Source organism: Idiotropiscis lumnitzeri, chromosome 2 (genome assembly GCF_059441095.1).
Source record: "Idiotropiscis lumnitzeri isolate Australia: NSW breed Sydney's pygmy pipehorse chromosome 2, RoL_Ilum_1.0, whole genome shotgun sequence".
NCBI classification, from domain to species: domain Eukaryota; kingdom Metazoa; phylum Chordata; class Actinopteri; order Syngnathiformes; family Syngnathidae; genus Idiotropiscis; species Idiotropiscis lumnitzeri.
The window spans coordinates 5,686,553-5,700,757 of record NC_142392.1 but is presented as its reverse complement, the minus strand read 5'-3'; the positions used below and the strand labels follow the sequence as shown (position 1 = coordinate 5,700,757).

At 41.9% G+C, this 14,205-nt stretch overlaps 2 protein-coding genes across 2 annotated transcripts; both read right to left on the bottom strand.

Annotated features, from left to right (window-relative positions):
* Positions 1-42: 42 nt before the first annotated feature.
* On the bottom strand, positions 43-7,348 carry etnk1 (ethanolamine kinase 1). Its single transcript, XM_088288598.1, has 8 exons — positions 7,071-7,348; positions 5,687-5,946; positions 5,386-5,526; positions 5,043-5,185; positions 3,294-3,377; positions 2,474-2,634; positions 1,806-1,879; positions 43-1,729 (listed from the first exon to the last, which is right to left on the bottom strand). The coding sequence occupies exons 1-8, from the start codon at positions 7,215-7,217 to the stop codon at positions 1,657-1,659; spliced, it is 1,083 nt and encodes a 360-aa protein (XP_088144724.1). The 5' UTR covers positions 7,218-7,348; the 3' UTR covers positions 43-1,656.
* Positions 7,349-8,726: 1,378 nt separating this feature from the next.
* Positions 8,727-13,237, bottom strand: pyroxd1 (pyridine nucleotide-disulphide oxidoreductase domain 1). The gene is made up of 13 exons (XM_088287953.1): positions 13,007-13,237; positions 12,817-12,897; positions 12,573-12,692; positions 12,211-12,339; positions 11,846-11,919; positions 11,290-11,486; positions 11,129-11,226; positions 10,916-11,018; positions 10,610-10,725; positions 10,161-10,283; positions 9,953-10,090; positions 9,617-9,706; positions 8,727-9,527 (listed from the first exon to the last, which is right to left on the bottom strand). The coding sequence occupies exons 1-13, from the start codon at positions 13,082-13,084 to the stop codon at positions 9,369-9,371; spliced, it is 1,506 nt and encodes a 501-aa protein (XP_088144079.1). The 5' UTR covers positions 13,085-13,237; the 3' UTR covers positions 8,727-9,368.
* Positions 13,238-14,205: the final 968 nt, after the last annotated feature.

Genomic DNA, 14,205 nt, shown 5'->3' with positions numbered 1-14,205 from the left:
AAAACATGTTAAGGTTGTATTAAAAGAAAAATAATGAGCATATGAGAGTAAATACATTTTATTATTTTCTAGATTTGTTTACAGTATTTATAGTCAAATAGTTTCACTTCTATTCACTTTTAATGATCTTAAAAAAGAGAAACATTCAAATAAGCAAAGATATTACATTTGTTAACTGTACATTATAAACAATATACTACAATGGCCAGGGAACACATGAAAAATAAAAACTGATCTAAAAAAAATGCCTTTGAGATGGTAAAAGTGTGACCACAGTTCCTAAAAATGTTTCAAAAGATCACGTGCATTTTGATTTTGATTTGTGATTTCACATTAAGTCTGATCTGCTCCCCTTCGAATTACTGGCATAAACAATGAAACTTATTTCACAATCAAGTAGAAAAAAAAAAAAAGAGCTCACAGGTGAACCAACCACTTAATCGTCTATTTTGTCAACTGTGGAAGGAAAACAAATCAACATTTTGCGTTTAGAAATTGTAGTAACTCAGGAAGCCCTCAATTTACTTTTAAAAGCTGAACTTGTTACACAGCTCTAGAAAAAGAATTAACAGACCCAAAAGGCTACAAATCGACGCGCTAATGACAATATTTGTATCTGGGAGTTGTCAGTAGTTTATTGAAAAAGCAAAAAAAAATCTTCATTTTACTGAAAACGTCTAAATCACATCTGTAACTGATTATTTTGCAGTGGTCGCTTCATTTGTTTTTCTAATCTAGTTTTTCAGACACCCTCGGAAGTGTTAACGTGCATTATTTACAACAGAAAAGTTCAACTTTGGTGCAACTAACCAAGAGATTCTCCTCGAGTCCGCCCCAACGCCTCTTTTAAATGCTTTCCGTCTGTTGGTCCGTGTGTCGATAACAACCATTTTATCTTTTTTTTTTTATTCGACAGCGTGTTTTGACCCCCCCCCCCCCCCTGAGCGGCACTTCACATGTGACGTCACACTTTTGATTTTTTGTTTTTTTTTCTCAGTCTACACTGAACGATTGCTACATGTTTCAAGCAGTTTTGGTCTTGTCTGAGTGCTCCCAATTTTCAAACGAAAACCCAGAGCAGCATGAGGAACGCGGAATGCTAATCCGGCCATTTTTTTTTGATTTGCCAGATTTCTTTTTTTTTTTTTTTAGCCTCCCCCGACTCTGTTGTGACCCACACTTACAAATACACACGCACCCCTACAGAGGATGACTACATGGCTATTCTGACACATCAGTTATAGAAATAACTGTTTCAAAAAACAAAAAAAAAAGCCACGAGCGAGCGGGCGTTTGGAGCACTTCCATGGGCGTGATTTTTGTGGCGTCTCCAAGCTATCAGATGAGTGTTTGGCTCCCTTTTTTTTCTCCAGTGCGCCTTCAAGATGCAGACAGAATCGGACACTTCACATTCGAGCGGGTTGTTGAGTCAATGCGTGCGCTACCTTCCTGTTTAACTTGCAGGCGAGTCGAGCGAGCGCTCCACCTCGACGCCAGGCACTGAACGAAAAAGGTATTTCCGGCGTGCGCCACTAGAGGGCGCTCTACGCTTGTCGTAAGAGAGGCACTGAGCGGGGCGTGGAGGCCAGGAGGAAGAGCAGGAGGAAGGAGGAGGAGGAGGAGGAGGAGGGCGAACGGGTGGGGGGTGGGCGCTTTTTATTCGGGTAGGCTCAACACAGCCACCTCGGGTTTCATCTTGAAGTACTGGTTGAAGCGCAGCACTGCATATCTAGAAGGAAGAAAAAATAAATAAATCAGTCAGATCTATAAACGGTGTTGACAGTAAATAGTGCAAAGCGACTTACTCCAAGAAGTCAAAGTCAATGGTGGAGAATTTGGCCTGAATCAGAGCCCAGAGAGCCCAGAAGAAATGTGATGCCTGCCGGAAAAAAGAAATAAAATAAAAAATAAAGATGAGGCAAGAGGATTCCACGTCGATAAATCGCTACTTTTGACCATCTCGTTTGGCAAATCGCACCGCCGCGATTGCCTTTTTTCCATCAAGCCAACCAACTCTATGACTCCACTCATGTCAGCTTCCGGGAATTAAGGTCGCCACGGAAACCGGCGCTAAGGCCCGAATCACAAGGGAGTCAAAGTCGCCGTAGCAACGGCAACACACACCTGAAACACAATCCATCCGCGCGCCCATCCTCCATTCACGATCTCTTCTTTTCAATCACCACAGACTTTATTCAATAATTTTTTTTTTTCTGAAGAAAAAGTTCGCCCTGCTTAACAAACAAAAACCTTTTCCTAAGCATTTGCCACAACAATTTGCTAAATTGGTTTAATACAACTCACCTGTGATTTTTTTTGTTTGTTTCTGTATAAATGAGATCAAACAAGCAAGCAAACCCATCTCAGCCTCGCCGTAATATTAGTACATAAAAAGTAATCGCCTGGCGTTACTCGGGCAAGCCCTGCGAACGCGGCGGAGCGGCTAAGTGGCCGTGGCAATAAAAGCACTTACCAGGGCGAATCGGTTGACTTGCACGTAGAGCGTCTCCACTTCTCTGTCCGTCACCTCGTGGCTTTGGCCTTTGTGCTCCTTGTAGGCTTCCAGGTACGAGCGGAGCCACTGCAGCTGAAACGGCCGCGCCGGGTAGTGGCTATAATCCACTTTGTTCAAACCTGGGGAGGAATACAAAAATAAAATAAATGAAAAAAAATTATTTTCATTATAGTTATTTGTTTCGGGAAGGAATAAAAAAATATTAGTAAATAAATATTTAAATAAATATCTAAATAAATAAATAAATTAATAAATATTTTATTAGTTATTAGTTTCATTTGGAATTCAGTACGTTTTAATTCTATTTGTTTTAGTTTAGTTATTAGTTTTAGTATTAGTTTTTTTTATGTGGAGTTGAGTGCAAGATTAGAAAAAAAAGATCACAAAGTATTGCCAAATAAAAGTAATCTACAAGTCTCAAATTTGACATTTTCATTTTGATTTTATATTGGTTTTAGTATTAGTTTGGGTTTTTTTTCCAATATGTGGAGTGTTGGTCGATTGTAAGATAAAAAAAAAAAATCTGAAATTAATGCGTAATAAAGTAATTTACAATTTTTTTTTTTCATGTTTGTCAAGAGCAAGATTTCCCCCCCAAAAAAAATCACCAAGTATTGCGTCATACAGTAAATTATAATTCCCCAACGACTGTGTGACCTTTTTAATTAAATTTTTTTTCTCAAAATTATCTTTCGTAATACCGTAATATCATTGGGTGGTAGATAGTGTGAAAAAAAAATTAATCGAGAAGTACTGTCCGCTTTTATTCCAGACTTACCGGCAAACTCATTGAAATGATTCCCAATGTCGAAGGCTTGGTAATTGTAGCCAGCGTACTCGTAGTCGATGAACTTGACGTTACCTGCAAGGAGACGCGGTTTTGTTTAGACAGAATCAAGCGAAGCTCTGCAAAATAATGATAATGCAGTGTTTTGGGTTTTTTTGGTGTGTCCCTTTGATAACTCAGAATGTCAGACTGTCAATTGGTTTGTTTCCTGTCCAACTGGACTGGCCAGAAAAAAAAAAAGAATGAAATAAAAATCGTCTCTTTTGGTGGGGTAGGGGCGATTTGGTCAAGAAAGAGTTTGCATTTTGAGAAGCTTTTTTTGTGTGAGTTACAGCTGACAAAAAAAAAAAAGAGAAATGAAAAAAAAAAAATGGGAGCAGCTGGTTGTCAGTCATCTCAAACTGAGTTATCAGCTCGGCGAACGGCAGCTGAGATGTGCAAAAGTCCGGGCGAAAAGCCGCATACCAAAGTTAAAGAGGAAAGACGGGCGAGATTGTTTGCTTTGGACACATGCGCGGAAGAGCGGGACGCTTGCCAAGATGGGTTTGACGAGAATGTGGCAGCAGGGGGCCGTAAAAGAGGAGCAGTAAAAAAAAAAAAAAAATAAGCTATGACATATAAAAGGCACTTTGATGACATTTGAAAAAAAATAAATAAATAAAGCAAAGAAAGCCGCTGTGTGACCTCTGAGCCAAGCGCCGTTACATAACAAGACTTCATGCAGACGTCAGGCCATTTGTCTCTAATCTACTTGTATTATTAGTCTGCCTGTAATGTGATATAGAAAAAAAAAAAGGAAAGGAAGCATTCAGTCATGAGGTTGCTCTCAAAATACAAACCCTTGCTTTGACATGTCCAGTTGTGACAGAATTAGCGTTCAAGCTAAATGAAAGGGACTTTTTTTTTTTTTGTCTTTGCCCTAACACATTGATTTTTTTTTTTTTTTTTTTTTTCAGGTGGTGCTGGACTAGAGAGAAAGACACTTTGAGGTGGGTTACCAGGTGGAGTGTGGGTCCTAGCGGGACACAACTGAACACCTCCAGGCAGTGGCTATAGCCCCCCCTGTGCAGCAGATGAAAAGGTTGGGGCAAACATCTTTCACACATGCTCGCTCACTTGAACACCATTTGCCTTTGTTGCCTTTTCGCACAATGTTGAAAACATCAGGCATTGCTGCACAGCAGAGAAATGGAAAAAAAAAAAAAAGCACCCCCGCCCCCTCCCTGACACACCCCTCCAATGCTCCCGTCTCATTGGTCCACGGGGAACCGGATCGGCGGGACACCTTTTGCTGCTTTTACAAATTAATCTCTGGCGACGCGACAAAAAAAAAAAAAATGGAATTGAAATGTCAGAATTGGAATTTCTTCAGCCATTGCGTGATCATTTTCATAAATGTCGAACATCGTGCATGGGTGTTGGCTTAGTTGTGGATTAACTCATTTAGTGCCATTGACGGATAAAGACGTCAAAGATCCTTTTTTTCTTTTCTTTTTTTACTTGGCTGGTAGTGAATGACTTAAAAAAATAAGTTCTAGAGGTGTGGCGTTTATTTCTTGTGGTGACACAAGGCGCTGTGAGAATGGCCCCGCCTAACAGCGCCGCTAAACCCCGCCCAGCAAGCGGCAATGAGTGAAACGTGCCAGGCGCAAGCGCTTGCACTCGACACACCGCGAAAAAGCAGCCGCGCAAACGGAAAATACGCAAAAGACGCCCGCCCGCGCGTCGTGGACGACTCACCGGCTTGCTGGTTGTAGATGATGTTTTTGCACAGCAGGTCGTTGTGGCACAGGACCACCGGCGAGCCCAGCACGGACAAGCTCTGCTGCAGCCGCACCAGCTCTTCTCGGAGACAATGCGGGCTGGGCACCTCCGTGTTCAACCTGGCGGGAGACGAACATTGTGTTGAAAGTCAATAAATATCCAGTTAAAAAAAAAAAAAAAAAAAAATTAATGTACGTTTTGACTGCTATTCCCGTCAATGGCAGTGAATGAGTTTGAGTTGAAAGTCGTCAAGTTGCCTTCATCTGACACAACTGTGACGTCACACAAACGATCAAAGCGCTTTCATCTGTAGCCTCACCTGGCGTTCTTCTCCGGGTCGGCGAAGTACTTTGGGATGAGCGAGAAGTACTTGCCCATCTTCAGCCACAAGTCCGACTGGGGCACCCAGCCATTGTGAGCATGGATGGCGTGATACTTGGCGAGCTGTCTGGCAATGAGCCTGGTCGGGTAGACAATGAGATTTCGTGAATGCCAAAATAACTGGAGCGCGGCTTTTAGTGTTTACAAGGCTCATCATTTGAACCCTTTTTTTTTTTTTTTTTTGCCGTGGAAAATCCCCCCACAATTTTTAAACCTGTTTAGCGTTTACACGGAGCTACCTGAAGACAGGCTGGCTGCGGATGTGCTCCGGCTCCAGTGCGGCGCCTTGCAGAAACTCGTAGCACAACCCGTTGTTGAACGTGCAGTAGAGGCGCGGGGCGCAGCGGTGCGCGTGGAGCACCCGGAAGCTCTTCACCTCGTTCTCGCGGTCGATCAGCAGCTCCGTCTTGTTGCCGTAGATACGAACCAGCACCACGTCCTGCATGGCCACGCCCACGTAGCAGCCCAGCAGTTTATTCGTGATGCCGTCAGTGAAGAACTAGAGAGAAAAGAAAAAACAAAAGTTACATAACTTGAGGATGTACGTTGGACTCCATTCAAGCCTTTCTGTTTTGCAGCCGGGAGTATTTGTTGGGAGTTGCGCTGCGGCGGGGGTGTCAACATACCAGCCCTGATTGTCGCCTCGATGAGGCATCGACTGGGAATGACAGGAATTTTATTTTCATGCAAACGCGACAACCGGCATTTGCTGAGTCCCCCATTTTTGCTCTCCACTAGCTTCATTGATGAAGATGGGAAAAGAGGGTCGTGGCTCGTGACCAGCTCCCATCCTGGCTGTGTTGACATCACGCCCCCCCCCCTCACCCGCCACAACAACTGTCTGAGTAGTTGCGCTAAAAAGCATGTCAGCTGTTCATGTTTCCGAAATAATTATTTATCCAGCTTGTATCAACCTTTGGAAAATTCCTTGAGTATTTTGTTTACTCTGCAAATTATTTACTGCTGTCAAATATTAATACAGTGCTGTCCTGACCAATGGGGGAAAAACTGGATCCTTTGTTTTTTCCAAAGCAGGTGACAAAGGCAAATAATCTAGTCACACTTGGCACTGTTAGGTAAGGTACATTTCAACTTATTATCTAATTTCTGCCTAGAGGAAAAAAGACAGTTTGATGATTGTTATGAATGTGGATCACAAAATAACGCATTTTATGTCTATCTATGCCAGCGACGTAGAGTGACAGGCAGACATAGATGGTAGAATGTAAATAATTCATCTTTGTCATGACTTTTGAACATAAAACAACTCTTGTTGGTGGGTAAGAGGGTGGCGGGTGTTCCTAATAAAGTGACCGACGGTAGACTGGAGAAAGCTTCTCGAAGGTTTCTATCGTGACTTGGAAGTGTTCGCAGAATGAGACGAAAACGGCCCGCTTCTCGAACATAACTAAAAGTCACAATCTGTTACAAATTCATTCCTGACGCAAATGCGGCGTTGTATCTACGGAGTGGCCATTTTTAATCAGGGAAGTTGTCGTTTGGAGCCATTCCGCTATCTTGAAGGCGCTTTCCATGAGCTTTAATAGCGTCATTGCTTTATAGCCATGATGTTTTTTTTTGTTACGAATAAAAAAACAACAACAAAAAAGAAATAAACCTCACCTTTATTTTGACCTCGGAGGCTTTCCAGCTCGGTCTCAGCTCCTTGACCAGTTTCAACGCGCCGGTTCTGTAATCTCGCTCCTCAACTGTCACGTCTATTTTCGGCACGGCCGGGGCTTCTTCGGGTACGTGAATGTAGTTCGCCATTTTTTCTTTTTGAGTGATTATCGTAACAAGGGTGGTAATACGAGCGATAAGTAAACGATGTATGAAGACCTTGTGACAGTGCGTTGCATATAATCTCAGTAGTGAGGACAGAATGCGGCAACGCCTCTCTACATGCCCCCGCCCACTTCAGGAAAAGTTCCCGCGGTGCATGACGGGAGACGACTGCTGTGAGGAGCGCTTGATTAATAAAACGGCGTACACCGACGTAAAAACACAAACACCCACTTTTATCATTCCTTTAAATATTTGTGTTTACACTCACATGTATGCCTTTTAAGGTGGATACAAACCTTATTAAAATTAAAAATCCATCAATTTATTCATTAGTTCGATCATTAGTTCGAGGGTGAGTGTTTTACGTAACAGCACACGGCACGCTCTGGTGTACACACTCACGCGCACACCGCTGAAACGCGACGGGCTGGGACGTCACTTCCGGGTCGTCACTTCGAATGGGGCGAGCTTTGCGTCAAAGTGTCGACGTCTGAAATGTCAGCTGCTGTGCTACACAGCCAAGTAGGCGGACATAGAGACAGCAAATCCACTTTACATAAATGGATCACGATGTCTAGGGGCATACGTGACGCTTTTTTAACCCTTTAACTGTTCGCTTTTAATGCACACAAAGTATGTTCTGGGTCAAGTACAATGTAGTCACAGTGAGCATGCGTGACCTTTAGGGGATGTTTCAAAGGAAAGGCAAAGTGTATTTATATTTGCACATGCAGATCTTGTGTGCATGTTAACATAAAGATGCGCTTAGAAAAGATTTGGGAATTTAAAATACCAACAGTTTCTGCAGGAACTTGCACAAATGTGGCGGAAACACAAACAGTTCTGAGGGCTGTTTGTCAAGTTTTGGGTCACTTAAAACTTTTTTAAAAAATAGACATTTGAGGTATTTCTGTTGTCAAAGCATGTGGTCAAATTTGACCCATGTAACGGTTAAATGGCAACGTAAAAAAAAAAAAAGTTGAAAAGCAGGATACATCTGCATGACATAACTTCATAGCAACACATTCTTTACCACGTCATGATGCTGAATCAGCATGTTTACCATAGCTGAACGCCCTGTTCCCAACCCGGCATAATAAAACCTTTTTTTTTCTGGATAAGAATAAGATAAACATGTGAGTCCTTGCTCGAGGAGTCAAACTGCTCTTTGTGACATCGTCATGCACAAATGAGCTCAAGATTACCCCATTGCTGAGGAAACGCAAGCTTAACTCCCTTTTGTACGCTATCGACACAAAGCTATGTGATTAGCCTACTTGCTGATTAACTAATCAAGTAAAGTATCTCCCCTGAATACTCACTGGAAATTTTAGGTGTAATAAACCAGCAATTAACCTCGATTAGCCAACGGAAGAGCCACAAAAATCAATGAGTGCATGTTCCAGTTGTTGAACTGACCTGGAAAACAAGTGACCCAAAAGGTAACATAATGCAGTAAAACACGGACGACTCGAATTGAATAGCTTACATAAATCAATCTTCCCACTTGGCTTTTAATACTTCTCATGTCATTTCTTTTTTTTTTTTAAGCAGGTCTGTGTCAGGGGGATTTTTAAACAAAACATCCCCAAGAGCAACATAACCCGGGTAACAATGAGCAGCACTATTTGAGATTAATATCCTCGATTGTTAAAAGGCCTGCCGAGGCACCGGAGGAGCTGTTTGGATTGAAATGTGATCTCCTTAGCAACAATAGTGTTTTTGTTTTTTTGTATAGTCATGAAGAGAGGTGAGCTGAGTATCCTACTTTTCCACTTGAAATTATGTGCACACTGATGTCTCTGCTTTGGGATTAAAAATTTTGTGAATTTCCAAAGCAGGTAAAATATATATTTTTTTTGTCTTCTATACTCGTCAATGGCAGTGAATGTTAAGTAACTCATTCACTACCAGCCGAGTAAGAAGAGCAAAAAAAAAAAAATCTTTGACGTATTTAGCCGTCATTGGTAGTGAATGAGTTAAGGTAAATGTGTATTTTAGCTTCATACACATTGGCTAGTCATCAATCATTTAAAAAATATCCAACTTAACTTCCCTGGAACAAAACAGATCATTCATTACTCAGTAACGACAGTACATGACCTAAAATGTCCTCTTTTAAGTTGTTCCTTTTGCTCAATCAAAGTAGTCCTCAATATCCACGTTGGGGTCGAGAAGATCCTCCCCATACGGCGTGAGATCCATCTGGTTCAAGATGAGGTTCTCAAAAGTCTCCTCTAAGTCGGTTTCGCCGATGAGCACTGCGCCGACCATCCTGCCGCCTTGTAGAACCACCTGCAAAAAAAATAAAATAAATAAATAAATAAAAAAAAGGTTTGGATTTGTGTGTTGCAGACGCTTTCTGTTCAGTTGAATAATCTCACCTTGACATACTCCAGGTCTTTGGTGTAGCGCAGCAGCAGCTCATAGTCGGATCCCAGCCCCTGCGCGTTAAACTTTCCGAGTAAAACTACCTGCGCGGAAACTTAGTTTTAGGACTTTTTTTCTGACACGGCCAAGAAGTGGCAAGTAAAATAAATAAAGAAAAATGCAAAGACTTCCTATAGTGAGGGCAAAAAAATCAATAAATTAATTTTTTAAAAATTACAAAAATAATTACAAAAAAATTAATAAAATATTAATACAAATATTAATAAACAATTATTAATAAATTAATAAATAAAATTGCAATTAAATTATTTTCCAAGACACCCACATACCTTATAGTTGAAGAATTTAGTTATGTGTGAGAAGAGCTCGAAGCAGAAGTCCAGCTCTAACGCTTCGGACAGGACGCATGCGGCCATGCAGCGGCCGGCGTGCCAGCCCATCTGACGCGCTTGCGTCCACAAACGCATCTGCCAAAAAAGTGCAAGAGCCCGTGGCGTCAAAGTGTGCAGTTGGTTCTTTAATGCGACGCCGGCTTACCTGCTGCCACAGTCGACTGTGCTCCCAGCATGCCGTGCACACGTCTCCGGCGGCGTAGACGTCCGGCTCCGATGTCGCCATGTGGTCGTCCACGCGGAGGCCGCCGTCTTCTGCCAGGGAGAACTTGACGAGAATAAAATCATGTGTTGAATGATGGAGTTTTTAATTTTTGAAATATGTAAAAAATAATCATAAATTAATTGAATAAAATGCATTTTATTAATGAAGTGCTGCACAAAATACAGCTTGCTTTGGTCCTCTACTGACATCTAGTGGCCTAAAACGCGATAAACACGCTTATACATATTTATGTTTCATTTGATCACTAACAAATCAGTTCCAACATTTTTTGAAGTGATGTTTTAAATGCATCACTTGATGAGTCCCAAAGTAAAGTTCCCGCACTCGCAAGTAGAATCATGACTTCAAATGCAAATGAGTGGACGTACATTGTTGCCGTGTAGAAACGGCTCCGTGTTCGGCGTGACACCCGTGGCGCTCACGACAAAGTCGCAGCCAAACGTCTTGCCGTTGGTCAGCAGGACGTAAACGGGCCAGGTTCCTTCTGGAAGAAGAGGAGAATGTCAGGAAAAGGCCACTGGAACAGCTGAAGTTTATTTGGTCTTGAGGGTGTGCACACTTTTGCAACCACATTCTCTCACTTGTTTAGTTTTACTTTTCTTTTTTTTTTAATGATTGAGCTTTGTCTCAGGGGTGTGTAGACTTTTTATGTCCTGTCTAAATCTAGTTCTCACCGGTATCGGGTCTTTGTGTTTGGGATTGGGAATTGAGCATCTCCTCAGAGGTGAAGATCGTTTCCACCTCACACTGATACTCCACTGAAACCTTGCGGGACGCCTGATTGCAACCCGGACAAAAAAAGGTGAAGACAGTTTTATTTCCAACGTAAACAAACACAGAATATTTTAGGCTGAGATTCCATAAGAAATCTTTGCAAAGGTCCTCACACATTCCGCTCCTTTGAGAACGAGTCCTTGGTGCCAGTCGGGACCGAGCGCACTGCCAGGTTCCGTCGGACCGGAGCCGCGCCCTCGCATGTGTCGATCTGGAAACCAAAGACGCTCGTGAGCGACGGGGATGAGGAAAAAGCTCGTTTAAGAATCCAGACCTGCGGTGAAGGTTTGAGCCTCTGCGGCTGTCGGGTGCTCGGTGGTGTAGCGAGCCCGCTTGCAGGGGGTCGCCCGGTCTGGTTTGTCTGCGCTCAGCGACGGGATGAGGAACCGAGCCGCCCCCGCGTCGAAGAAGGCGTTCCCGATGGCTTTGTCCTTCACGGCCCAGATCACCTCGCAGCCTTGCAGCTCATACCTACACGGGACATATTTAGACACGCCTCACTTGTAGAAATAAAGTTGTGTAAGTGGAATATAAATGTAGTGCTTTGGCGCCATCTTGTGAAACGTCAATTCTTGTCTAAAAGAAAAAAAAAAGTGTTTGGCTGCTCCCTTCTGGAATTGTGTGTCAAGGAACTAAATTGAGGAGTTTTATTTAGACAAAAATAGTGTTTTGCCGCCATTTTTGTGTTGAGAAACTATGTTGGAGTGCGTTGCGGACTTTCATCGAGACAATAAGAGTTATTTACCGCCATCTTGTGGCATCTTGGTTTTTAGAATTGTGAAAATTATTTTTTGGGTCCATGTGGAGATAAACATGCAACACGTACTCACACTAATTCCAAGGCAATCCCTCCATTTCCAACAACAACAATCCTCCTGGCTTTCGTTAAGTGCTTTTGAAACTCCTGAAACACAAGAAAAGGCGTTACTGCGAGCACGCTGAACTGGAACGTGACTTTTTCTGATTAAGATTTAAAAATGTCCCGTTCCAGATACTATTCATTTATTAAATAACTTTGCGTATTTGCTTGGAATTTTATCACACAAATGGGCGGGGAAGATTTTGTATATGTCTAACCTACTTTCAGTATCTGATTAGTTCACTCTCCTCTGGAATTCCACAGAGCCACGTCAGAGGCAAAAATAAATAAATAAATAAATAAATATCCCAGAGTATGACAAGAGTTGGTAGCTACCTGGGCACTGTCCGTGTCCCGAATGCCCAGCACGTACGGCTTGTCCTGCGCGAGCAGCTTCGGTCGGGCCCCGCTGCAGATGCACAGCTTCTCGTAGCCATAAACGTTTCCATCTGCAGTTTCCACCAACTGGAAATTAAAATAAAATAAATAAATAAATAAATATAGAAATTAATTAATTAATTAATAAATATGAGATTTTTTTTGTGAGTATATTACGATTTTCTTTCACAATAAAGGCATGTAATTTGTGAGTTGAGTTTGCATGTAATGTAACTTTCTTGCCACAAGGTGGAGACATTTGACAATTAGTCGCCATTAAAACAATCTTGTGGCTGGAGTGTGCAGCGACTATTTCTTACATGTGAGTGTGCGTGCAATGTCTTCACAGCAGAGTGAATGACGGTCAAATTGGGGAATTTCTCCTCCAGAACACTGGCTGGTTGCTCCTCCACATCAAACTCTTCCAGAACTTTGGCGACCTTTCAAACAGCAAAGACGTGTCAACAAGGATGCGTTCAAACACCACGTGCTCATCAATTACATTTATGGGAGTATGTCTGTTAGTTTCGAGTAAGATCTGACAGTATTTCATCTTTGTCCGACCTGTTTATAGTTGGTGACTGCCTTTATGTGGGGGCCTGCGGTAATCAGGGCCACGTCCGCTGACGGTAAACTGTATGACAACTGTCAACACACACACACGCACACACACATTCAACGATCGCGTCTAACAATTATGCATCTGAGAAGAGGATTCGTGCGGTTGCATTCGTGATCGGTGCGAAAATATCACCTGCTCAACACACGTCACCCCCGCGATGCCACCGCCGACGACGACAAATTTGAACGTTTTCCGTAGTTTAGCTTCCATGCTAAAGCTAATTAAGCTAACGTTCGACTCATCAACTATAATTGTAAGAATGTATTTTAAGCGAGTCCGATTGTGAATTAGAAGACTCTTTCGAACGCGACACGCTAGTAAGAGGGTGGCTTAAAATTCACTTCCGTGTTTACATAAACTACGGCAAGCGATAAGCGTGTTTTTAAAACTACGGCAAGCGGTAAAGTCAAATGTTTTACGCGAATTTTAAAAAAACGATGATGTTTTAGTTTACAGCATTGTGAATTAAGTATTATACAGGATATTATGATATCTATGTGAGTAACAAGTACGAATATTTTTCATTTTTGTCACTGTTCTTTTACCATATTCAACATATAAATGATTCCTAAAAATGTAAAAATGACATCAAACAGTGTGTTGATGTATATTCTCATCTCCTTTTTTACACCAGCGAAGCACTCCTGCATTAAAAAGCTTATGTTAAATATTCCTTCTCATTATTCCTGGCCACGAGGCAACCCCCATTGTTTGAATTTAGCTGACAAGTGCACCTGTAATGTCAGAGATTAATGGGGCCACCTGTGCATGAATTAGACATGACACTTCCATCAGACTACATTAGCGCAGTGATATAAACATCTCCACAACGGATGCCGGCTGAAGTGCATGGTAATTTGTCTTTTTTTTTGCATGAAGTCATCAACTGATCTTGACATGATATCCGTTGTGACTGCATTGTTTTGTTTTAATTCACCAGCAAAAACCTTTTATGTCCATTTTAACCATATAGATGTCAAAGTCTGAGATGATCAGGTCAGTGGTAATCCAACACGGGTTAATGTCATGCATCATATTTCCCCTCTCGATGTGCATTATGTTACCCGAAATAACCCCATCTGGAAAAAAAAAACAGGACTCTTATTAAATATAAATAAACTGTGGGATTACAAACTCGGCAAACATTCCTGTAGGAATGTGGCATTAGATATATATTTTTTTAAATATTATCATGCATCCAATTTAATTATTTCAGTCACCTCATGATGTGAACGAACTAACTTTTTGGGTTATCCAAAAATTCTGTCGCAAATTCCTCTCATTGTTTGGGGCTGATAACATCAAAGAAAATGCTTTGATTTATTAAAATC